Below are 24,648 nucleotides of genomic sequence, written 5' to 3' on the forward strand. Positions count from 1 at the left end.
TTCCCGTCGCAGATTGAATCAGAATGTGCCTGCCGTTGTCTAACTGTGCCCTCCTGGAGGATGATCTGATGACAAGGTGAGCAGCTACAACAGGGGGTTGTCTAACCATTAGTCATCTTGTTTTTTTTGAAGGGCCAGGTTACTGACACAAACAGAAGACTGCAAGACGCTGGCAGAGAGGTAAGAGTCTGTGTCCCCGTGTCCCCGTGTCCCTGTGTCCCCGTGTCCCTGTGTCCCTGTGTCCCTGTGTCCCCGTGTCCCTGTGTCCCCGTGTCCCCGTGTCCCCGTGTCCCCGTGTCCCCGTGTCCCCGTGTCCCCGTGTCCCCGTGTCCCCGTGTCCCCGTGTCCCCGTGTCCCCGTGTCCCCGTGTCCCCGTGTCCCCGTGTCCCCGTGTCCCTGTGTCCCTGTGTCCCCGTGTCCCTGTGTCAGTGTTGCCTGTGGTCAAGTTAGAGGACAGAGGGGTACAGATTGAGACAGAAAGCACCTCTGACTGACCTCTCTGGGTAATTGGGGAGTTCTTACACTCTTTGACCTCTCTTACGTAAGGTGACAGCCCAAACGGAGGAGGTGATTCGCTGTCGGATACAGCAGAGGAACATGGCTACCACTGTGGAGAGAATACAGCTGTGTATACCTGGTGAGATATATATATATATATATACCATAACATCTAATAACATGGCTACCACTGTGGAGAGAATACAGCTGTGTATACCTGGTGAGATATATATATATATATACCATAACATCTAATAACATGGCTACCACTGTGGAGAGAATACAGCTGTGTATACCTGGTGAGATATATATATATATACCATAACATCTAATAACATGGCTACCACTGTGGAGAGAATACAGCTGTGTATACCTGGTGAGATATATATATACACTGCTCAAAAAAATAAAGGGAACACTTTAACAACACAATGTAACTCCAAGTCAATCACACTTCTGTGAAATCAAACTGTCCACTTAGGAAGCAACACTGATTGACAATAAATTTCACATGCTGTTGTGCAAATGGAATAGACAACAGGTGGAAATTATAGGCAATTAGCAAGACACCCCCAATAAAGGACTGGTTTTGCAGGTGGTGACCACAGACCACTTCTCAGTTCCTATGCTTCCTGGCTGATGTTTTGGTCACTTTTGAATGCTGGCGGTGCTTTCACTCTAGTGGTAGCATGAGACGGAGTCTACAACCCACACAAGTGGCTCAGGTAGTGCAGCTCATCCAGGATGGCACATCAATGCGAGCTGTGACAAGAATGTTTGCTGTGTCTGTCATCGTAGTGTCCAGAGCATGGAGGCGCTACCAGGAGACAGGCCAGTACATCAGGAGACGTGGAGGAGGCCATAGGAGGGCAACAACCCAGCAGCAGGACCGCTACCTCCGCCTTTGTGCAAGGAGGAGCAGGAGGAGCACTGCCAGAGCCCTGCAAAATGACCTCCAGCAGGCCACAAATGTGCATGTGTCTGCTCAAACGGTCAGAAACAGACTCCATGAGGGTGGTATGAGGGCCCGACGTCCACAGGTGGGGGTTGTGCTTACAGCCCAACACCGTGCAGGACGTTTGGCATTTGCCAGAGAACACCAAGATTGGCAAATTTGCCACTGGCGCCCTGTGCTCTTCACAGATGAAAGCAGGTTCACACTGAGCACGTGACAGATGTGACAGAGTTTGGCGGTGGGTCAGTCATGGTGTGGGGTGGCATTTCTTTGGGGGGCCGCACAGCCCTCCATGTGCTCGCCAGAGGTAGCCTGACTGCCATTAGGTACCGAGATGAGATCCTCAGACCCCTTGTGAGACCATATGCTGGTGCGGTTGGCCCTGGGTTCCTCCTAATGCAAGACAATGCTAGACCTCATGTGGCTGGAGTGTGTCAGCAGTTCCTGCAAGAGGAAGGCATTGATGCTATGGACTGGCCCGCCCGTTCCCCAAACCTTAATCCAATTGAGCACATCTGGGACATCATGTCTCGCTCCATCCACCAACGCCACGTTGCACCACAGACTGTCCAGGAGTTGGCGGATGCTTTAGTCCAGGTCTGGGAGGAGATCCCTCAGGAGACCATCCGCCACCTCATCAGGAGCATGCCCAGGCGTTGTAGGGAGGTCATACAGGCACGTGGAGGCCACACACACACTACTGAGCCTCATTTTGACTTGTTTTAAGGACATTACATCAAAGTTGGATCAGCCTGTAGTGTGGTTTTCCACTTTAATTTTGAGGGTGACTCCAAATCCAGACCTCCATGGGTTGATAAATTTGATTTCCATTGATAATTTATGTGTGATTTTGTTGTCAGCACATTCAACTATGTAAAGAAAAAAGTATTTAATAAGATTATTTCATTCATTCAGATCTAGGATGTGTTGTTTAAGTGTTCCCTTTTATTTTTTTGAGCAGTGTATTTAACATACCATCTAATAACATGGCTACCACTGTGGAGAGAATACAGCTGTGTATACTGTGTAATACATGATGTATAACATACCATAACATATGAACGTGTTCAATATGCAACACATTGTTCGCACACTGGGCGAGACACAATGACATGCTGCATCAGCAACATGTTGACTATCTCACACACATGCAGACCGATGCATGTAGCCTACATTTATTTGATATGTCCGTCTGAAATAACAGGAAGCTCTCATCACCGTATCGATCAACAAAGTTTTTGTTCCAGAAAGAGTCATGTTTAACTTGACTTTATATAGTTGTGTGTTCTAAAAGCTACCTCTGCCCTCTCTTCTTTCTGTTCTAAAAGCTACCTCTCCCCTCTCTTTTTTCTGTTCTAAAAGCTACCTCTCCTCTCTTCTTTCTGTTCTAAAAGCTACCTCTCCCCCTCTCTTCTTTCTGTTATAAAAGCTACCTCTCCCCCTCTCTTCTTTCTGTTCTAAAAGCTACCTCTCCCCTCTCTTCTTTCTGTTCTAAAAGCTACCTCTCCTCTCTTCTTTCTGTTCTAAAAGCTACCTCTCCCCTCTCTTCTTTCTGTTCTAAAAGCTACATCTCCCCTCTCTTCTTTCTGTTCTAAAAGCTACCTCTCCCCTCTTCTTTCTGTTCTAAAAGCTACCTCTCCCCTCTTCTTTCTGTTCTAAAAGCTACCTCTCCTTTCTTCTTTCTGTTCTAAAAGCTACCTCTGCCCTCTCTTCTTTCTGTTCTAAAAGCTACCTCTCCCCTCTTCTTTCTGTTCTAAAAGCTACCTCTCCCCTCTTCTTTCTGTTCTAAAAGCTACCTCTCCCCTCTTCTTTCTGTTCTAAAAGCTACCTCTCCCCCTCTCTTCTTTCTGTTCTAAAAGCTACCTCTCCTCTCTTCTTTCTGTTCTAAAAGCTACCTCTCCCCTCTCTTCTTTCTGTTCTAAAAGCTACCTCTCCCCCTCTCTTCTTTCTGTTCTAAAAGCTACCTCTCCCCTCTCTTCTTTCTGTTCTAAAAGCTACCTCTCCCCCTTTCTTCTTTCTGTTCTAAAAGCTACCTCTCCCCCCCTCTTCTTTCTGTTCTAAAAGCTACCTCTCCCCTCTCTTCTTTCTGTTCTAAAAGCTACCTCTCCCCCTCTCTTCTTTCTGTTCTAAAAGCTACCTCTCCCCTCTCTTCTTTCTGTTCTAAAAGCTACCTCTCCCCCTTTCTTCTTTCTGTTCTAAAAGCAACCTCTCCCCCTCTCTTCTTTCTGTTCTAAAAGCTACCTCTCCCCCTCTCTTCTTTCTGTTCTAAAAGCTACCTCTCCCCCTCTCTTCTTTCTGTTCTAAAAGCAACCTCTCCCCCTCTCTTTTTTCTGTTCTAAAAGCTACCTCTCCCCTCTCTTCTTTCTGTTCTAAAAGCTACCTCTCCCCTCTCTTCTTTCTGTTCTAAAAGCTACCTTTCCCCTCTTCTTTCTGTTCTAAAAGCTACTTCTCCTCTCTTCTTTCTGTTCTAAACGCTACCTCTCCCCTCTTCTTTCTGTTCTAAAAGCTACCTCTCCCCTCTCTTCTTTCTGTTCTAAAAGCTACCTGTCCCCTCTTCTCTCTGTTCTAAAAGCTACCTCTGTCCCCTCTTCTTTCTGTTCTAAAAGCTACCTCTGTCCTCTCTTCTTTCAGTTCTAAAAGCTACCTCTGTCCTCTCTTCTTTCAGTTCTAAAAGCTACCTGTCCTCTTCTTTCTGTTCTAAAAGCTACCTCTCCCCCTTTCTTCTTTCTGTTCTAAAAGCTACCTCTCCCCCTTTCTTCTTTCTGTTCTAAAAGCTACCTCTCCCCCTTTCTTCTTTCTGTTCTAAAAGCTACCTCTCCCCCTCTCTTCTTTCTGTTCTAAAAGCTACCTCTCCCCCTCTCTTATTTCTGTTCTAAAAGCTACCTCCCCCCCTCTCTTCTTTCTGTTCTAAAAGCTACCTCTCCCCCTCTCTTCTTTCTGTTCTAAAAGCTACCTCTCCCCCTCTCTTCTTTCTGTTCTAAAAGCTACCTCCCCTCTCTTCTTTCTGTTCTAAAAGCTACCTCTCCCCCTCTCTTCTTTCTGTTCTAAAAGCTACCTCCCCTCTCTTCTTTCTGTTCTAAAAGCTACCTCTCCCCTCTTCTTTCTGTTCTAAAAGCTACCTCTCCTTTCTTCATTATGTTCTAAAAGCTACCTCTCCTTTCTTCTTTATGTTCTAAAAGCTACCTCTCCTCTCTTCTTTCTGTTCTAAAAGCTACCTCTCCTTTCTTCTTTGTTCTAAAAGCTACCTCTCCTCTCTTCTTTCTGTTCTAAAAGCTACCTCTCCTCCTCTCTTCTTTCTGTTCTAAAAGCTACCTCTCCCCCTCTCTTCTTTCTGTTCTAAAAGCTAACTCTCCCCTCTTCTTTCTGTTCTAAAAGCTACCTTTCCCCTCTTCTTTCTGTTCTAAAAGCTACTTCTCCTCTCTTCTTTCTGTTCTAAACGCTACCTCTCCCCTCTTCTTTCTGTTCTAAAAGCTACCTCTCCCCTCTCTTCTTTCTGTTCTAAAAGCTACCTGTCCCCTCTTCTCTCTGTTCTAAAAGCTACCTCTGTCCCCTCTTCTTTCTGTTCTAAAAGCTACCTCTGTCCTCTCTTCTTTCAGTTCTAAAAGCTACCTCTGTCCTCTCTTCTTTCAGTTCTAAAAGCTACCTGTCCTCTTCTTTCTGTTCTAAAAGCTACCTCTCCCCTCTCTTCTTTCTGTTCTAAAAGCTACCTCTCCCCCTTTCTTCTTTCTGTTCTAAAAGCTACCTCTCCCCCTTTCTTCTTTCTGTTCTAAAAGCTACCTCTCCCCCTCTCTTCTTTCTGTTCTAAAAGCTACCTCTCCCCCTCTCTTATTTCTGTTCTAAAAGCTACCTCCCCCCTCTCTTCTTTCTGTTCTAAAAGCTACCTCTCCCCCTCTCTTCTTTCTGTTCTAAAAGCTACCTCTCCCCCTCTCTTCTTTCTGTTCTAAAAGCTACCTCCCCTCTCTTCTTTCTGTTCTAAAAGCTACCTCTCCCCCTCTCTTCTTTCTGTTCTAAAAGCTACCTCCCCTCTCTTCTTTCTGTTCTAAAAGCTACCTCTCCCCTCTTCTTTCTGTTCTAAAAGCTACCTCTCCTTTCTTCATTATGTTCTAAAAGCTACCTCTCCTTTCTTCTTTATGTTCTAAAAGCTACCTCTCCTCTCTTCTTTCTGTTCTAAAAGCTACCTCTCCTTTCTTCTTTGTTCTAAAAGCTACCTCTCCTCTCTTCTTTCTGTTCTAAAAGCTACCTCTCCCCCTCTCTTCTTTCTGTTCTAAAAGCTAACTCTCCCCTCTTCTTTCTGTTCTAAAAGCTACCTCTCCCCTCTTCTTTCTGTTCTAAAAGCTACCTCTCCCCTCTTCTTTATGTTCTAAAAGCTACCTCTCCCCTCTCTTCTTTCTGTTCTAAAAGCTACCTCTGCCCTCTCTTCTTTCTGTTCTAAAAGCTACCTCTCCTTTCTTCTTTCTGTTCTAAAAGCTACCTCTCCCCTCTTCTTTCTGTTCTAAAAGCTACCTCTCCCCTCTTCTTTCTGTTCTAAAAGCTAACTCTCCTTTCTTCTTTCTGTTCTAAAAGCTACCTCTCCCCTCTTCTTTCTGTTCTAAAAGCTACCTCTCCCCTCTCTTCTTTCTGTTCTAAAAGCTACCTCTCCCCTCTTCTTTCTGTTCTAAAAGCTACCTCTCCTTTCTTCTTTCTGTTCTAAAAGCTACCTCTCCTTTCTTCTTTCTGTTCTAAAAGCTACCTCTCCCCTCTTCTTTCTGTTCTAAAAGCTACCTCTCCCCTCTTCTTTCTGTTCTAAAAGCTACCTCTCCTTTCTTCTTTCTGTTCTAAAAGCTACCTCTCCTTTCTTCTTTCTGTTCTAAAAGCTACCTCTCCTTTCTTCTTTCTGTTCTAAAAGCTACCTCTCCCCTCTTCTTTCTGTTCTAAAAGCTACCTCTCCCCTCTTCTTTCTGTTCTAAAAGCTAACTCTCCCCTCTTCTTTCTGTTCTAAAAGCTACCTCTCCCCTCTTCTTTCTGTTCTAAAAGCTACCTCTCCCCTCTTCTTTCTGTTCTAAAAGCTACCTCTCCTCTCTTCTTTCTGTTCTAAAAGCTACCTCTGCCCTCTCTTCTTTCTGTTCTAAAAGCTACCTCTCCTTTCTTCTTTCTGTTCTAAAAGCTACCTCTCCCCTCTTCTTTCTGTTCTAAAAGCTACCTCTCCCCTCTTCTTTCTGTTCTAAAAGCTAACTCTCCTTTCTTCTTTCTGTTCTAAAAGCTACCTCTCCCCTCTTCTTTCTGTTCTAAAAGCTACCTCTCCCCTCTCTTCTTTCTGTTCTAAAAGCTACCTCTCCCCTCTTCTTTCTGTTCTAAAAGCTACCTCTCCTTTCTTCTTTCTGTTCTAAAAGCTACCTCTCCTTTCTTCTTTCTGTTCTAAAAGCTACCTCTCCTTTCTTCTTTCTGTTCTAAAAGCTACCTCTCCCCTCTTCTTTCTGTTCTAAAAGCTACCTCTCCCCTCTTCTTTCTTTTCTAAAAGCTACCTCTCCTTTCTTCTTTCTGTTCTAAAAGCTACCTCTCCCCTCTTCTTTCTGTTCTAAAAGCTACCTCTCCCCTCTTCTTTCTGTTCTAAAAGCTACCTCTCCTTTCTTCTTTCTGTTCTAAAAGCTACCTCTCCTTTCTTCTATCTGTTCTAAAAGCTACCTCTCCTTTCTTCTTTCTGTTCTAAAAGCTACCTCTCCCCTCTTCTTTCTGTTCTAAAAGCTACCTCTCCTCTCTTCTTTCTGTTCTAAAAGCTAACTCTCCTTTCTTCTTTCTGTTCTAAAAGCTACCTCTCCTCTCTTCTTTCTGTTCTAAAAGCTACCTCTCCCCTCTTCTTTCTGTTCTAAAAGCTACCTCTCCTTTCTTCTTTCTGTTCTAAAAGCAACCTCTCCCCCTCTCTTCTTTCTGTTCTAAAAGCTACCTCTCCTTTCTTCTTTCTGTTCTAAAAGATACCTCTCCTTTCTTCTTTCTGTTCTAAAAGCTACCTCTCCTTTCTTCTTTCTGTTCTAAAAGCTACCTCTCATTTCTTCTTTCTGTTCTAAAAGCTACCTCTCCTTTCTTCTTTCTGTTCTAAAAGCTACCTCTCCTTTCTTCTTTCTGTTCTAAAAGCTACCTCTCCCCTCTTCTTTCTGTTCTAAAAGCTACCTCTCCCCTCTTCTTTCTGTTCTAAAAGCTACCTCTCCTTTCTTCTTTCTGTTCTAAAAGCTACCTCTCCTTTCTTCTTTCTGTTCTAAAAGCTACCTCTCCTTTCTTCTTTCTGTTCTAAAAGCTACCTCTCCCCTCTTCTTTCTGTTCTAAAAGCTACCTCTCCCCCCTCTTCTTTCTGTTCTAAAAGCTACCTCTCCCCTCTCTTCTTTCTGTTCTAAAAGCTACCTCTCTCCCCCCTCTTCTTTCTGTTTTAAAAGCTACCTCTCCCCTCTCTTCTTTCTGTTCTAAAAGCTACCTCTCCCCTCTCTTCTTTCTGTTCTAAAAGCTACCTCTCCCCTCTTCTTTCTGTTCTAAAAGCTACCTCTCCTTTCTTCTTTCTGTTCTAAAAGCTACCTCTCCTTTCTTCTTTCTGTTCTAAAAGCTACCTCTCCTTTCTTCTTTCTGTTCTAAAAGCTACCTCTCCCCTCTTCTTTCTGTTCTAAAAGCTACCTGTCCCCTCTCTTCTTTCTGTTCTAAAAGCTACCTCTCCCCTCTTCTTTCTGTTCTAAAAGCTACCTCTCCTTTCTTCTTTCTGTTCTAAAAGCTACCTCTCCCCTCTTCTTTCTGTTCTAAAAGCTACCTCTCCCCTCTTCTTTCTGTTCTAAAAGCTACCTCTCTCCTCTCTTCTTTCTGTTCTAAAAGCTACCTCTCCCCCTCTCTTCTTTATGTTCTAAAAGCTACCTCTCCCCTCTTCTTTCTGTTCTAAAAGCTACCTCTCCCCTCTTCTTTCTGTTCTAAAAGCTACCTCTCTCCTCTCTTCTTTCTGTTCTAAAAGCTACCTCTCCCCTCTTCTTTCTGTTCTAAAAGCTACCTCTCCCCTCTCTTCTTTCTGTTCTAAAAGCTACCTCTCCCCTCTTTCTGTTCTAAAAGCTACCTCTCCCCTCTCTTCTTTCTGTTCTAAAAGCTACCTCTCCCCTCTTCTTTCTGTTCTAAAAGCTACCTCTCCCCTCTTCTTTCTGTTCTAAAAGCTACCTCTCCTTTCTTCTTTCTGTTCTAAAAGCTACCTCTCCTTTCTTCTATCTGTTCTAAAAGCTACCTCTCCTTTCTTCTTTCTGTTCTAAAAGCTACCTCTCCCCTCTTCTTTCTGTTCTAAAAGCTACCTCTCCTCTCTTCTTTCTGTTCTAAAAGCTAACTCTCCTTTCTTCTTTCTGTTCTAAAAGCTACCTCTCCTCTCTTCTTTCTGTTCTAAAAGCTACCTCTCCCCTCTTCTTTCTGTTCTAAAAGCTACCTCTCCTTTCTTCTTTCTGTTCTAAAAGCAACCTCTCCCCCTCTCTTCTTTCTGTTCTAAAAGCTACCTCTCCTTTCTTCTTTCTGTTCTAAAAGCTACCTCTCCTTTCTTCTTTCTGTTCTAAAAGCTACCTCTCCTTTCTTCTTTCTGTTCTAAAAGCTACCTCTCCTTTCTTCTTTCTGTTCTAAAAGCTACCTCTCATTTCTTCTTTCTGTTCTAAAAGCTACCTCTCCTTTCTTCTTTCTGTTCTAAAAGCTACCTCTCCCCTCTTCTTTCTGTTCTAAAAGCTACCTCTCCTTTCTTCTTTCTGTTCTAAAAGCTACCTCTCCTTCCTTCTTTCTGTTCTAAAAGCTACCTCTCCCCTCTTCTTTCTGTTCTAAAAGCTACCTCTCCCCTCTTCTTTCTGTTCTAAAAGCTACCTCTCCTTTCTTCTTTCTGTTCTAAAAGCTACCTCTCCTTTCTTCTTTCTGTTCTAAAAGCTACCTCTCCTTTCTTCTTTCTGTTCTAAAAGCTACCTCTCCCCTCTTCTTTCTGTTCTAAAAGCTACCTCTCCCCCCTCTTCTTTCTGTTCTAAAAGCTACCTCTCCCCTCTCTTCTTTCTGTTCTAAAAGCTACCTCTCTCCCCCCTCTTCTTTCTGTTTTAAAAGCTACCTCTCCCCTCTCTTCTTTCTGTTCTAAAAGCTACCTCTCCCCTCTTCTTTCTGTTCTAAAAGCTACCTCTCCCCTCTCTTCTTTATGTTCTAAAAGCTACCTCTCCCCTCTTCTTTCTGTTCTAAAAGCTACCTCTCCTTTCTTCTTTCTGTTCTAAAAGCTACCTCTCCTTTCTTCTTTCTGTTCTAAAAGCTACCTCTCCCCTCTTCTTTCTGTTCTAAAAGCTACCTGTCCCCTCTTCTTTCTGTTCTAAAAGCTACCTCTCCCCTCTTCTTTCTGTTCTAAAAGCTACCTCTCCCCTCTCTTCTTTCTGTTCTAAAAGCTACCTCTCCCCTCTTCTTTCTGTTCTAAAAGCTACCTCTCCTTTCTTCTTTCTGTTCTAAAAGCTACCTCTCCCCTCTTCTTTCTGTTCTAAAAGCTACCTCTCCCCTCTTCTTTCTGTTCTAAAAGCTACCTCTCCCCTCTTCTTTCTGTTCTAAAAGCTACCTCTCTCCTCTCTTCTTTCTGTTCTAAAAGCTACCTCTCCCCCTCTCTTCTTTATGTTCTAAAAGCTACCTCTCCCCTCTTCTTTCTGTTCTAAAAGCTACCTCTCCCCTCTTCTTTCTGTTCTAAAAGCTACCTCTCTCCTCTCTTCTTTCTGTTCTAAAAGCTACCTCTCCCTTCTTCTTTCTGTTCTAAAAGCTACCTCTCTCCTCTCTTCTTTCTGTTCTAAAAGCTACCTCTCCCCTCTTCTTTCTGTTCTAAAAGCTACCTCTCTCCTCTCTTCTTTCTGTTCTAAAAGCTACCTCTCTCCTCTCTTCTTTCTGTTCTAAAAGCTACCTCTCCCCCTCTCTTCTTTCTGTTCTAAAAGCTACCTCTCCCCTCTTCTTTCTGTTCTAAAAGCTACCTGTCCCCTCTTCTTTCTGTTCTAAAAGCTACCTCTCCCCTCTTCTTTCTGTTCTAAAAGCTACCTCTCCTTTCTTCTTTCTGTTCTAAAAGCTACCTCTCCCCTCTCTTCTTTCTGTTCTAAAAGCTACCTCTCCTTTCTTCTTTCTGTTCTAAAAGCTACCTCTCCTCTCTTCTTTCTGTTCTAAAAGCTACCTCTCCCTCTCTTCTTTCTGTTCTAAAAGCTACCTCTCCCCTCTCTTCTTTCTGTTCTAAAAGCTACCTCTCCCTCTCTTCTTTCTGTTCTAAAAGCTACCTCTCCCCTCTCTTCTTTCTGTTCTAAAAGCTACTTCTCCCCTCTTTCTGTTCTAAAAGCTACCTCTCCCCTCTTCTTTCTGTTCTAAAAGCTACCTCTCCCCTCTCTTCTTTCTGTTCTAAAAGCTACCTCTCCCCTCTTTCTGTTCTAAAAGCTACCTCTCCCCTCTTTCTGTTCTAAAAGCTACCTCTCCCCTCTTTCTGTTCTAAAAGCTACCTCTCCCCTCTCTTCTTTCTGTTCTAAAAGCTACCTCTCCCTCTCTTCTTTCTGTTCTAAAAGCTACCTCTCCCCTCTCTTCTTTCTGTTCTAAAAGCTACCTCTCCCCTCTTCTTTCTGTTCTAAAAGCTACCTCTCCCCTCTCTTCTTTCTGTTCTAAAAGCTACCTCTCCCCTCTTTCTGTTCTAAAAGCTACCTCTCCCCTCTTTCTGTTCTAAAAGCTTCCTCTCCCCTCTTCTTTCTGTTCTAAAAGCTACCTCTCTTCTTTCTGTTCTAAAAGCTACCTCTCCCCTCTTTCTGTTCTAAAAGCTACCTCTCCCCTCTTTCTGTTCTAAAAGCTACCTCTCCCCTCTCTTCTTTCTGTTCTAAAAGCTACCTCTCCCCTCTCTTCTTTCTGTTCTAAAAGCTACCTCTCCCTCTCTTCTTTCTGTTCTAAAAGCTACCTCTCCCCTCTCTTCTTTCTGTTCTAAAAGCTACCTCTCCCCTCTTTCTGTTCTAAAAGCTACCTCTCCCCTCTCTTCTTTCTGTTCTAAAAGCTACCTCTCCCCTCTTCTTTCTGTTCTAAAAGCTACCTCTCCCCTCTCTTCTTTCTGTTCTAAAAGCTACCTCTCCCCTCTCTTCTTTCTGTTCTAAAAGCTACCTCTCCCCTCTCTTCTTTCTGTTCTAAAAGCTACCTCTCCTCTCTTCTTTCTGTTCTAAAAGCTAACTCTCCTCTCTTATTTCTTCCTTTGCAGTGTTAGAAATGTACAGTAAATTGAAGGAGCAGCTTGAATCTAAAAGGTAACTGCACTTCCTTACTCTCCTCACTATGTTCATTGTTGTCATCAAGGTTAGGACATGGTGTTATTATGTGTGATGTCATCAGTGGGTTAGGACATGGTGTTATTATGTGTGATGTCATCAGTGGGTTAGGACATGGTGTTATTATGTGTGATGTCATCAGTGGGTTAGTACATGGTGTTATTATGTGTGATGTCATCAGTGGGTTAGGACATGTTGTTATTATGTGTGATGTCATCAGTGGGTTAGGACATGGTGCTATTATGTGTGATGTCATCAGTGGGTTAGGACATGGTGCTATTATGTGTGATGTCATCAGTGGGTTAGGACATGGTGTTATTATGTGTGATGTCATCAGTGGGTTAGGACATGGTGTTATTATGTGTGATGTCATCAGTGGGTTAGGACATGGTGTTATTATGTGTGATGTCATCAGTGGGTTAGGACATGGTGTTATTATGTGTGATGTCATCAGTGGGTTAGGACATGGTGTTATTATGTGTGATGTCATCAGTGGGTTAGGACATGGCGTTATTATGTGTGATGTCATCAGTGGGTTAGGACATGGCGTTATTATGTGTGATGTCATCAGTGGGTTAGGACATGGTGTTATTATGTGTGATGTCATCAGTGGGTTAGGACATGGTGTTATTATGTGTGATGTCATCAGAGGGTTAGGACATGGTGTTATTATGTGTGATGTCATCAGTGGGTTAGGACATGGTGACCTGTCATGCCACTCACAGTAAACACCACCCAGCCCTTTCACACAAACAATCCTTTACTCTGCAACACTGATAAAGACAATCTACTGTGTGGCGCCACAACCAGTATATTTCAACTAGTACACGTTTCCCTCTTTCAAGCTTATTTACCGATACAGTATTCATTCGTCCTCCGATATCTAATCATCCTTAACGAATACAGGATTGAGTGTTTTCAGTAATAAAAACCTCGATCAACAGAGTGAATGGAAACCATTTGTACAGTAACAGTATGAAAGCCAACCAGACTAGAGAGAGGTGTCTGTCTTTCAGATACTCCAGACTAGAGAGAGGTGTCTGTCTTTCAGATACTCTAGACTAGAGAGAGGTGTCTGTCTTCCAGATACTCCAGACTAGAGAGAGGTGTCTGTCTTTCAGATACTCCAGACTAGAGAGATGTGTCTGTCTTCCAGATACTCCAGACTAGAGAGGTGTCTGTCTTTCAGATACTCCAGACTAGAGAGAGGTGTCTGTCTTCCAGGTACTCCAGACTAGAGAGGTGTCTGTCTTTCAGATACTCCAGACTAGAGAGGTGTCTGTCTTCCAGGTACTCCAGACTAGAGAGAGGTGTCTGTCTTTCAGGTACTCCAGACTAGAGAGAGGTGTCTGTCTTCCAGGTACTCCAGACTAGAGAGAGGTGTCTGTCTTCCAGGTACTCCAGACTAGAGAGAGGTGTCTGTCTTCCAGGTACTCCAGACTAGAGAGAGGTGTCTGTCTTCCAGGTACTCCAGACTAGAGAGAGGTGTCTGTCTTCCAGGTACTCCAGACTAGAGAGAGGTGTCGTGTCTTCCAGGTACTCCAGACTAGAGAGAGGTGTCTGTCTTCCAGGTACTCCAGACTAGAGAGAGGTGTCTGTCTTTCAGATACTCCAGACTAGAGAGATGTGTCTATCTTCCAGATACTCCAGACTAGAGAGGTGTCTGTCTTTCAGATACTCCAGACTAGAGAGAGGTGTCTGTCTTTCAGATACTCCAGACTAGAGAGATGTGTCTGTCTTCCAGATACTCCAGACTAGAGAGAGGTGTCTGTCTTTCAGGTACTCCAGACTAGAGAGAGGTGTCTGTCTTCCAGGTACTCCAGACTAGAGAGAGGTGTCTGTCTTTCAGGTACTCCAGACTAGAGAGAGGTGTCTGTCTTTCAGATACTCCAGACTAGAGAGGTGTCTGTCTTCCAGGTACTCCAGACTAGAGAGAGGTGTCTGTCTTCCAGGTACTCCAGACTAGAGAGAGGTGTCTGTCTTCCAGGTACTCCAGACTAGAGAGAGGTGTCTGTCTTCCAGGTACTCCAGACTAGAGAGAGGTGTCTGTCTTCCAGGTACTCCAGACTAGAGAGAGGTGTCTGTCTTCCAGGTACTCCAGACTAGAGAGAGGTGTCTGTCTTTCAGGTACTCCAGACTAGAGAGAGGTGTCTGTCTTCCAGGTACTCCAGACTAGAGAGAGGTGTCTGTCTTCCAGGTACTCCAGACTAGAGAGAGGTGTCGTGTCTTCCAGGTACTCCAGACTAGAGAGAGGTGTCTGTCTTCCAGGTACTCCAGACTAGAGAGAGGTGTCTGTCTTCCAGGTACTCCAGACTAGAGAGAGGTGTCTGTCTTCCAGGTACTCCAGACTAGAGAGAGGTGTCTGTCTTCCAGGTACTCCAGACTAGAGAGGTGTCTGTCTTCCAGGTACTCCAGACTAGAGAGGTGTCTGTCTTCCAGGTACTCCAGACTAGAGAGAGGTGTCTGTCTTCCAGGTACTCCAGACTAGAGAGGTGTCTGTCTTCCAGGTACTCCAGACTAGAGAGGTGTCTGTCTTCCAGGTACTCCAGACTAGAGAGGTGTCTGTCTTCCAGGTACTCCAGACTAGAGAGGTGTCTGTCTTCCAGGTACTCCAGACTAGAGAGGTGTCTGTCTTCCAGGTACTCCAGACTAGAGAGAGGTGTCTGTCTTCCAGGTACTCCAGACTAGAGAGAGGTGTCTGTCTTCCAGGTACTCCAGACTAGAGAGAGGTGTCTGTCTTCCAGGTACTCCAGACTAGAGAGGTGTCTGTCTTCCAGGTACTCCAGACTAGAGAGAGGTGTCTGTCTTCCAGGTACTCCAGACTAGAGAGGTGTCTGTCTTCCAGGTACTCCAGACTAGAGAGGTGTCTGTCTTCCAGGTACTCCAGACTAGAGAGGTGTCTGTCTTCCAGGTACTCCAGACTAGAGAGGTGTCTGTCTTCCAGGTACTCCAGACTAGAGAGAGGTGTCTGTCTTCCAGGTACTCCAGACTAGAGAGGTGTCTGTCTTCCAGGTACTCCAGACTAGAGAGGTGTCTGTCTTCCAGGTACTCCAGACTAGAGAGGTGTCTGTCTTCCAGGTACTCCAGACTAGAGAGGTGTCTGTCTTCCAGGTACTCCAGACTAGAGAGGTGTCTGTCTTCCAGGTACTCCAGACTAGAGAGAGGTGTCTGTCTTCCAGGTACTCCAGACTAGAGAGAGGTGTCTGTCTTCCAGGTACTCCAGACTAGAGAGAGGTGTCTGTCTTCCAGGTACTCCAGACTAGAGAGGTGTCTGTCTTCCAGGTACTCCAGACTAGAGAGAGGTGTCTGTCTTCCAGGTACTCCAGACTAGAGAGGTGTCTGTCTTCCAGGTACTCCAGACTAGAGAGGTGTCTGTCTTCCAGGTACTCCAGACTAGAGAGGTGTCGGTCTTCCAGGTACTCCAGACTAGAGAGGTGTCTGTCTTCCAGGTACTCCAGACTAGAGAGGTGTCTGTCTTCCAGGTACTCCAGACTAGAGAGGTGTCTGTCTTCCAGGTACTCCAGACTAGAGAGGTGTCTGTCTTCCAGGTACTCCAGACTAGAGAGGTGTCTGTCTTCCAGGTACTCCAGACTAGAGAGAGGTGTCTGTCTTCCAGGTACTCCAGACTAGAGAGAGGTGTCTGTCTTCCAGGTACTCCAGACTAGAGAGGTGTCTGTCTTCCAGGTACTCCAGACTAGAGAGGTGTCTGTCTTCCAGGTACTCCAGACTAGAGAGGTGTCTGTCTTCCAGGTACTCCAGACTAGAGAGGTGTCTGTCTTCCAGGTACTCCAGACTAGAGAGGTGTCTGTCTTCCAGGTACTCCAGACTAGAGAGGTGTCTGTCTTCCAGGTACTCCAGACTAGAGAGGTGTCTGTCTTCCAGGTACTCCAGACTAGAGAGGTGTCTGTCTTCCAGGTACTCCAGACTAGAGAGGTGTCTGTCTTCCAGGTACTCCAGACTAGAGAGGTGTCTGTCTTCCAGGTACTCCAGACTAGAGAGGTGTCTGTCTTCCAGGTACTCCAGACTAGAGAGGTGTCTGTCTTCCAGGTACTCCAGACTAGAGAGGTGTCTGTCTTCCAGGTACTCCAGACTAGAGAGGTGTCTGTCTTCCAGGTACTCCAGACTAGAGAGAGGTGTCTGTCTTCCAGGTACTCCAGACTAGAGAGAGGTGTCTGTCTTCCAGGTACTCCAGACTAGAGAGGTGTCTGTCTTCCAGGTACTCCAGACTAGAGAGAGGTGTCTGTCTTCCAGGTACTCCAGACTAGAGAGGTGTCTGTCTTCCAGGTACTCCAGACTAGAGAGGTGTCTGTCTTCCAGGTACTCCAGACTAGAGAGGTGTCTGTCTTCCAGGTACTCCAGACTAGAGAGGTGTCTGTCTTCCAGGTACTCCAGACTAGAGAGGTGTCTGTCTTCCAGGTACTCCAGACTAGAGAGAGGTGTCTGTCTTCCAGGTACTCCAGACTAGAGAGGTGTCTGTCTTCCAGGTACTCCAGACTAGAGAGAGGTGTCTGTCTTCCAGGTACTCCAGACTAGAGAGGTGTCTGTCTTCCAGGTACTCCAGACTAGAGAGGTGTCTGTCTTCCAGGTACTCCAGACTAGAGAGGTGTCTGTCTTCCAGGTACTCCAGACTAGAGAGGTGTCTGTCTTCCAGGTACTCCAGACTAGAGAGGTGTCTGTCTTCCAGGTACTCCAGACTAGAGAGGTGTCTGTCTTCCAGGTACTCCAGACTAGAGAGGTGTCTGTCTTCCAGGTACTCCAGACTAGAGAGGTGTCTGTCTTCCAGGTACTCCAGACTAGAGAGGTGTCTGTCTTCCAGGTACTCCAGACTAGAGAGGTGTCTGTCTTCCAGGTACTCCAGACTAGAGAGGTGTCTGTCTTCCAGGTACTCCAGACTAGAGAGGTGTCTGTCTTCCAGGTACTCCAGACTAGAGAGGTGTCTGTCTTCCAGGTACTCCAGACTAGAGAGGTGTCTGTCTTCCAGGTACTCCAGACTAGAGAGAGGTGTCTGTCTTCCAGGTACTCCAGACTAGAGAGGTGTCTGTCTTCCAGGTACTCCAGACTAGAGAGGTGTCTGTCTTCCAGGTACTCCAGACTAGAGAGGTGTCTGTCTTCCAGGTACTCCAGACTAGAGAGGTGTCTGTCTTCCAGGTACTCCAGACTAGAGAGGTGTCTGTCTTCCAGGTACTCCAGACTAGAGAGGTGTCTGTCTTCCAGGTACTCCAGACTAGAGAGGTGTCTGTCTTCCAGGTACTCCAGACTAGAGAGGTGTCTGTCTTCCAGGTACTCCAGACTAGAGAGGTGTCTGTCTTCCAGGTACTCCAGACTAGAGAGGTGTCTGTCTTCCAGGTACTCCAGACTAGAGAGATGTCTGTCTTCCAGGTACTCCAGACTAGAGAGGTGTCTGTCTTCCAGGTACTCCAGACTAGAGAGGTGTCTGTCTTCCAGGTACTCCAGACTAGAGAGGTGTCTGTCTTCCAGGTACTCCAGACTAGAGAGAGGTGTCTGTCTTCCAGGTACTCCAGACTAGAGAGAGGTGTCTGTCTTCCAGGTACTCCAGACTAGAGAGGTGTCTGTCTTCCAGGTACTCCAGACTAGAGAGAGGTGTCTGTCTTCCAGGTACTCCAGACTAGAGAGGTGTCTGTCTTCCAGGTACTCCAGACTAGAGAGGTGTCTGTCTTCCAGGTACTCCAGACTAGAGAGGTGTCTGTCTTCCAGGTACTCCAGACTAGAGAGGTGTCTGTCTTCCAGGTACTCCAGACTAGAGAGGTGTCTGTCTTCCAGGTACTCCAGACTAGAGAGGTGTCTGTCTTCCAGGTACTCCAGACTAGAGAGAGGTGTCTGTCTTCCAGGTACTCCAGACTAGAGAGAGGTGTCTGTCTTCCAGGTACTCCAGACTAGAGAGGTGTCTGTCTTCCAGGTACTCCAGACTAGAGAGAGGTGTCTGTCTTCCAGGTACTCCAGACTAGAGAGGTGTCTGTCTTCCAGGTACTCCAGACTAGAGAGAGGTGTCTGTCTTCCAGGTACTCCAGACTAGAGAGGTGTCTGTCTTCCAGGTACTCCAGACTAGAGAGAGGTGTCTGTCTTCCAGGTACTCCAGACTAGAGAGAGGTGTCTGTCTTCCAGGTACTCCAGACTAGAGAGAGGTGTCTGTCTTCCAGGTACTCCAGACTAGAGAGAGGTGTCTGTCTTCCAGGTACTCCAGACTAGAGAGGTGTCTGTCTTCCAGGTACTCCAGACTAGAGAGGTGTCTGTCTTCCAGGTACTCCAGACTAGAGAGAGGTGTCTGTCTTCCAGGTACTCCAGACTAGAGAGAGGTGTCTGTCTTCCAGGTACTCCAGACTAGAGAGAGGTGTCTGTCTTCCAGGTACTCCAGACTAGAGAGGTGTCTGTCTTCCAGGTACTCCAGACTAGAGAGGTGTCTGTCTTCCAGGTACTCCAGACTAGAGAGGTGTCTGTCTTCCAGGTACTCCAGACTAGAGAGAGGTGTCTGTCTTCCAGGTACTCCAGACTAGAGAGGTGTCTGTCTTCCAGGTACTCCAGACTAGAGAGGTGTCTGTCTTCCAGGTACTCCAGACTAGAGAGAGGTGTCTGTCTTCCAGGTACTCCAGACTAGAGAGGTGTCTGTCTTCCAGGTACTCCAGACTAGAGAGAGGTGTCTGTCTTCCAGGTACTCCAGACTAGAGAGGTGTCTGTCTTCCAGGTACTCCAGACTAGAGAGAGGTGTCTGTCTTCCAGGTACTCCAGACTAGAGAGAGGTGTCTGTCTTCCAGGTACTCCAGACTAGAGAGGTGTCTGTCTTCCAGGTACTCCAGACTAGAGAGAGGTGTCTGTCTTCCAGGTACTCCAGACTAGAGAGGTGTCTGTCTTCCAGGTACTCCAGACTAGAGAGGTGTCTGTCTTCCAGGTACTCCAGACTAGAGAGAGGTGTCTGTCTTCCAGGTACTCCAGACTAGAGAGGTGTCTGTCTTCCAGGTACTCCAGACTAGAGAGAGGTGTCTGTCTTCCAGGTACTCCAGACTAGAGAGGTGTCTGTCTTCCAGGTACTCCAGACTAGAGAGGTGTCTGTCTTCCAGGTACTCCAGACTAGAGAGGTGTCTGTCTTCCAGGTACTCCAGACTAGAGAGGTGTCTGTCTTCCAGGTACTCCAGACTAGAGAGGTGTCTGTCTTCCAGGTACTCCAGACTAGAGAGAGGTGTCGTGTCTTCCAGGTACTCCAGACTAGAGAGGTGTCTGTCTTCCAGGTACTCCAGACTAGAGAGAGGTGTCTGTCTTCCAGGTACTCCAGACTAGAGAGGTGTCTGTCTTCCAGGTACTCCAGACTAGAGAGGTGTCTGTCTTCCAGGTACTCCAGACTAGAGAGGTGTCTGTCTTCCAGGTACTCCAGACTAGAGAGGTGTCTGTCTTCCAGGTACTATGCTGCGTTGAAGACCATGGAGCAGCTGGAGAAGGTCTCCATCCCCCGGGTCGGCCGGTACCGCTTCTGTCAGATCATGGCCGAGAACCTGCCCAAGCTCAGAGAGGACATTAAGGACATCTCCATGTCCGACCTCAAGGACTTCCTGGAGAGCATCAGGAAGCACTCGGACAGGATCGGAGAGACCGCCATGAAACAGGTATGAGACTGTTGTTATTGTATAGAAACAGGCAGCAATGAGACGGGTATGAGACGGGTATAAGACAGGTATGAGACGGGTATGAGACGGAGGGAGGGAGGGAGGGAGGGAGGGAGGGAGGGAGGGAGGGGTGCTCTTAGTGTGATGTGTTGATATGAACTGCTTACTGTGCTCTTTTATTTTTTTTATTCTGGGGGGGTGGGTGGGGGGGAGCTTCCCCTGGAGCTTTGTAGCACTAAGATCATCATAAATCTATTGGAGAAAATGGACCAAAGATGTCTGATCTTGTGCTAGGAAGCTTTGGAAGCGTCCTGTGAGCAGGAGAGAGGTGTGACTGTGTTGTGGTACCGCCCAGGTACAGCAGCACAGGACCTTTAACAGTGTGGTTCAGAAGCAGGACAGTGGGATGGGCTTCACCAAGCCAGGCTCCTCCCTGAACGGCCAGACGCCAACGCAGAACAACGGCCTCGCCTCGGAGGACGACCAATCAGAGGAGGAGGTGAGAGAGGACTCTTCACAAAGGAACTTTTCCTACTCTTTGGTCATTTATTAAAACAACACGTACATTGACATTATCCACACTTAATGTGAACGCACCCTGTAAATGATTTGGAAGAAGAGCCAAAGTGATCATGAAACTCTTGAAATGAGTGAATGACACAGAGTCCTGATTGTGGTTCACTAACGTAACGTGGTTTAACCTCCTGATTCCTGACTGTGGTTCACTAACGTAACGTGGTTTAACCTCCTGATTCCTGACTGGTTCACTAACGTAACATGGTTTAACCTCCTGATTCCTGACTGTGATTCACTAACGTAACGTGGTTTAACCTCCTGATTCCTGACTGGTTCACTAACGTAACATGGTTTAACCTCCTGATTCCTGACTGGTTCACTAACGTAACGTGGTTTAACCTCCTGATTCCTGACTGGTTCACTAACGTAACATGGTTTAACCTCCTGATTCCTGACTGTGGTTCACTAACGTAACATGGTTTAACCTCCTGATTCCTGACTGGTTCACTAACGTAACATGGTTTAACCTCCTGATTCCTGACTGTGGTTCACTAACGTAACATGGTTTAACCTCCTGATTCCTGACTGGTTCACTAACGTAACATTGGTTAACCTCCTGATTCCTGACTGTGGTTCACTAACGTAACATGGTTTAACCTCCTGATTCCTGACTGTGATTCACTAACGTAACGTGGTTTAACCTCCTGATTCCTGACTGGTTCACTAACGTAACGTGGTTTAACCTCCTGATTCCTGACTGTGGTTCACTAACGTAACGTGGTTTAACCTCCTGATTCCTGACTGTGGTTCACTAACGTAACGTGGTTTAACCTCCTGATTCCTGACTGTGGTTCACTAACGTAACGTGGTTTAACCTCCTGATTCCTGACTGTGGTTCACTAACGTAACGTGGTTTAACCTCCTGATTCCTGATTGTGGTTCACTAACGTAACGTGGTTTAACCTCCTGATTCCTGACTGTGGTTCACTAACGTAACGTGGTTTAACCTCCTGATTCCTGATTGTGGTTCACTAACGTAACGTGGTTTAACCTCCCAGGTGTTAACAGCCCAGGACCTGGTGGACTTTTCTCCTGTTTACAGATGTCTCCACATCTACACCGTTCTGGTATGTACACTATTTATTTATTTATTTATTTATTTATTTATTTATTGTTTCTTATTGTTCCATCCAAATGGCACCCTATTCCCTATATAGTGCACGACCTTTGACCAGGACCCATAACAGGTCTATATAACACACTGCTGTTAGAATCTTAATGTCGCAAACAGAACTGGAGTTGGAAGCAGTTTTAGGAGGGCACGTCATTTTATGAATGGTTTCCCCCGTTGCCCCTCCTTCTCCTGACAGTAGGGCCTGCTCCGCTCCTTCTCCTGACAGTAGGGCCTGCTCCGCTCCTTCTCCTGACAGTAGGGCCTGATCCGCTCCTTCTCCTGACAGTAGGGCCTGCTCCGCTCCTTCTCCTGACAGTAGGGCCTGCTCCGCTCCTTCTCCTGACAGTAGGGCCTGCTCCTTCTCCTGACAGTAGGGCCTGCTCCGCTCCTTCTCCTGACAGTAGGGCCTGCTCCGCTCCTTCTCCTGACAGTAGGGCCTGCTCCGCTCCTTCTCCTGACAGTAGGGCCTGCTCCGCTCCTTCTCCTGACAGTAGGGCCTGCTCCGCTCCTTCTCCTGACAGTAGGGCCTGCTCCGCTCCTTCTCCTGACAGTAGGGCCTGCTCCGCTCCTTCTCCTGACAGTAGGGCCTGCTCCGCTCCTTCTCCTGACAGTAGGGCCTGCTCCGCTCCTCCTCCTGACATTAGGGCCTGCTCCCCTCCTTCTCCTGACAGTAGGGCCTGCTCCGCTCCTTCTCCTGACAGTAGGGCCTGCTCCCCTCCTTCTCCTGACAGTAGGGCCTGCTCCGCTCCTCCTCCTGACAGTAGGGCCTGCTCCGCTCCTTCTCCTGACAGTAGGGCCTGCTCCGCTCCTTCTCCTGACAGTAGGGCCTGCTCCGCTCCTTCTCCTGACAGTAGGGCCTGCTCCGCTCCTTCTCCTGACAGTAGGGCCTGCTCCGCTCCTTCTCCCTACAGTGGAAGGTGCCGTGCCCAGTTGATAATGACCTCGAAAACTGAACCTAAACTATACAGAAACTATACTGAACAAAAAATAAACGCAACAATTTCTAAGATTTCTCTGAGTTACAGTTCATATAAACAACTCAGTCAATTGAAATAAAGTCATTAGGCCCTAATCTATGGATTTCACAGGACTGGGCAGGGGCCCACCCACTGGGGAGCCAGGCCCAGCCAATCAGAATGATATTTCCCCACAAAAGGGCTTTATTACAGACAGAACTACTCCACAGGCTGCGTTAGCGTTGCTACAAAATCTCAATGAAAACCACTCCGATAGTGGGGAAGAAATGAATCCTCTCTGATGACTAATCTTCTGTTTCTGAGCCTCAGCCTGAACCTGAACAGTATGCCAATAATGGACTATGTTTGACTGTCATATCGACACTTACAGTATGCCAATAATGGACTATGTTTGACTGTCATATCAACACTTACAGTATGCCAATAATGGACTATGTTTGACTGTCATATCAACACTTACAGTATGCCAATAATGGACTATGTTTGACTGTCATATCAACACTTACAGTATGCCAATAATGGACTATGTTTGACTGTCAGATCAACACTTACAGTATGCCAATAATGGACTATGTTTGACTGTCAGATCAACACTTACAGTATGCCAATAATGGACTATGTTTGACTGTCATATCAACACTTACAGTATGCCAATAATGGACTATGTTTGACTGTCATATCAACACTTACAGTATGCCAATAATGGACTATGTTTGACTGTCATATCAACACTTACAGTATGCCAATAATGGACTATGTTTGACTGTCAGATCAACACTTACAGTATGCCAATAATGGACTATGTTTGACTGTCAGATCAACACTTACAGTATGCCAATAATGGACTATGTTTGACTGTCATATCAACACTTACAGTATGCCAATAATGGACTATGTTTGACTGTCATATCGACACTTACAGTATGCCAATAATGGACTATGTTTGACTGTCAGATCAACACTTACAGTATGCCAATAATGGACTATGTTTGACTGTCATATCAACACTTACAGTATGCCAATAATGGACTATGTTTGACTGTCATATCAACACTTACAGTATGCCAATAATGGACTATGTTTGACTGTCATATCAACACTTACAGTATGCCAATAATGGACTATGTTTGACTGTCATATCAACACTTACAGTATGCCAATAATGGACTATGTTTGACTGTCAGATCAACACTTACAGTATGCCAATAATGGACTATGTTTGACTGTCATATCAACACTTACAGTATGCCAATAATGGACTATGTTTGACTGTCATATCAACACTTACAGTATGCCAATAATGGACTATGTTTGACTGTCAGATCAACACTTACAGTATGCCAATAATGGACTATGTTTGACTGTCATATCAACACTTACAGTATGCCAATAATGGACTATGTTTGACTGTCATATCGACACTTACAGTATGCCAATAATGGACTATGTTTGACTGTCATATCAACACTTACAGTATGCCAATAATGGACTATGTTTGACTGTCAGATCAACACTTACAGTATGCCAATAATGGACTATGTTTGACTGTCATATCGACACTTACAGTATGCCAATAATGGACTATGTTTGACTGTCAGATCAACACTTACAGTATGCCAATAATGGACTATGTTTGACTGTCATATCGACACTTACAGTATGCCAATAATGGACTATGTTTGACTGTCATATCAACACTTACAGTATGCCAATAATGGACTATGTTTGACTGTCATATCAACACTTACAGTATGCCAATAATGGACTATGTTTGACTGTCATATCGACACTTACAGTATGCCAATAATGGACTATGTTTGACTGTCATATCAACACTTACAGTATGCCAATAATGGACTATGTTTGACTGTCAGATCAACACTTACAGTATGCCAATAATGGACTATGTTTGACTGTCGTATCAACACTTACAGTATGCCAATAATGGACTATGTTTGACTGTCATATCAACACTTACAGTATGCCAATAATGGACTATGTTTGACTGTCATATCAACACTTACAGTATGCCAATAATGGACTATGTTTGACTGTCATATCGACACTTACAGTATGCCAATAATGGACTATGTTTGACTGTCATATCAACACTTACAGTATGCCAATAATGGACTATGTTTGACTGTCATATCAACACTTACAGTATGCCAATAATGGACTATGTTTGACTGTCATATCGACACTTACAGTATGCCAATAATGGACTATGTTTGACTGTCATATCAACACTTACAGTATGCCAATAATGGACTATGTTTGACTGTCATATCAACACTTACAGTATGCCAATAATGGACTATGTTTGACTGTCATATCGACACTTACAGTATGCCAATAATGGACTATGTTTGACTGTCGTATCAACACTTACAGTATGCCAATAATGGACTATGTTTGACTGTCGTATCAACACTTACAGTATGCCAATAATGGACTATGTTTGACTGTCATATCAACACTTACAGTATGCCAATAATGGACTATGTTTGACTGTCAGATCAACACTTACAGTATGCCAATAATGGACTATGTTTGACTGTCGTATCAACACTTACAGTATGCCAATAATGGACTATGTTTGACTGTCGTATCAACACTTACAGTATGCCAATAATGGACTATGTTTGACTGT

At 45.5% G+C, this 24,648-nt stretch overlaps 1 protein-coding gene and 1 long non-coding RNA gene across 3 annotated transcripts in view; both read left to right on the plus strand.

Moving 5' to 3' along the window:
• Positions 1 to 834: 834 nt before the first annotated feature.
• LOC311123541 (exocyst complex component 6-like) overlaps positions 835 to 24,648 on the plus strand; it is a gene marked incomplete at both ends in the record, with an annotated part of 115,856 nt that continues 92,042 nt past the window's right edge. The window contains 5 exons of the mRNA XM_084197788.1: positions 835 to 874; positions 11,649 to 11,694; positions 19,124 to 19,328; positions 19,684 to 19,827; positions 20,903 to 20,971. Coding sequence (XP_084053914.1) covers positions 835 to 874; positions 11,649 to 11,694; positions 19,124 to 19,328; positions 19,684 to 19,827; positions 20,903 to 20,971 — 504 coding nt within the window. The remainder of the gene's footprint in view (positions 875 to 11,648; positions 11,695 to 19,123; positions 19,329 to 19,683; positions 19,828 to 20,902; positions 20,972 to 24,648) is intronic.
• Positions 17,190 to 19,050, plus strand: LOC311123543. 2 transcript variants are annotated; one of them, XR_014612610.1, is made up of 3 exons: positions 17,190 to 17,213; positions 17,515 to 18,722; positions 18,924 to 19,050. It is a non-coding gene; the product is annotated as an uncharacterized lncRNA (long non-coding RNA). The 2 variants fall into 2 exon arrangements; XR_014612611.1 differs by lacking the exon at positions 17,190 to 17,213 and having other exon boundaries at positions 17,461 to 18,064; positions 18,131 to 18,722.

This window comes from Coregonus lavaretus, assembly GCF_964263955.1.
Source record: "Coregonus lavaretus genome assembly, contig: HAP1_SCAFFOLD_1215, whole genome shotgun sequence".
Lineage (NCBI taxonomy): Eukaryota > Metazoa > Chordata > Actinopteri > Salmoniformes > Salmonidae > Coregonus > Coregonus lavaretus.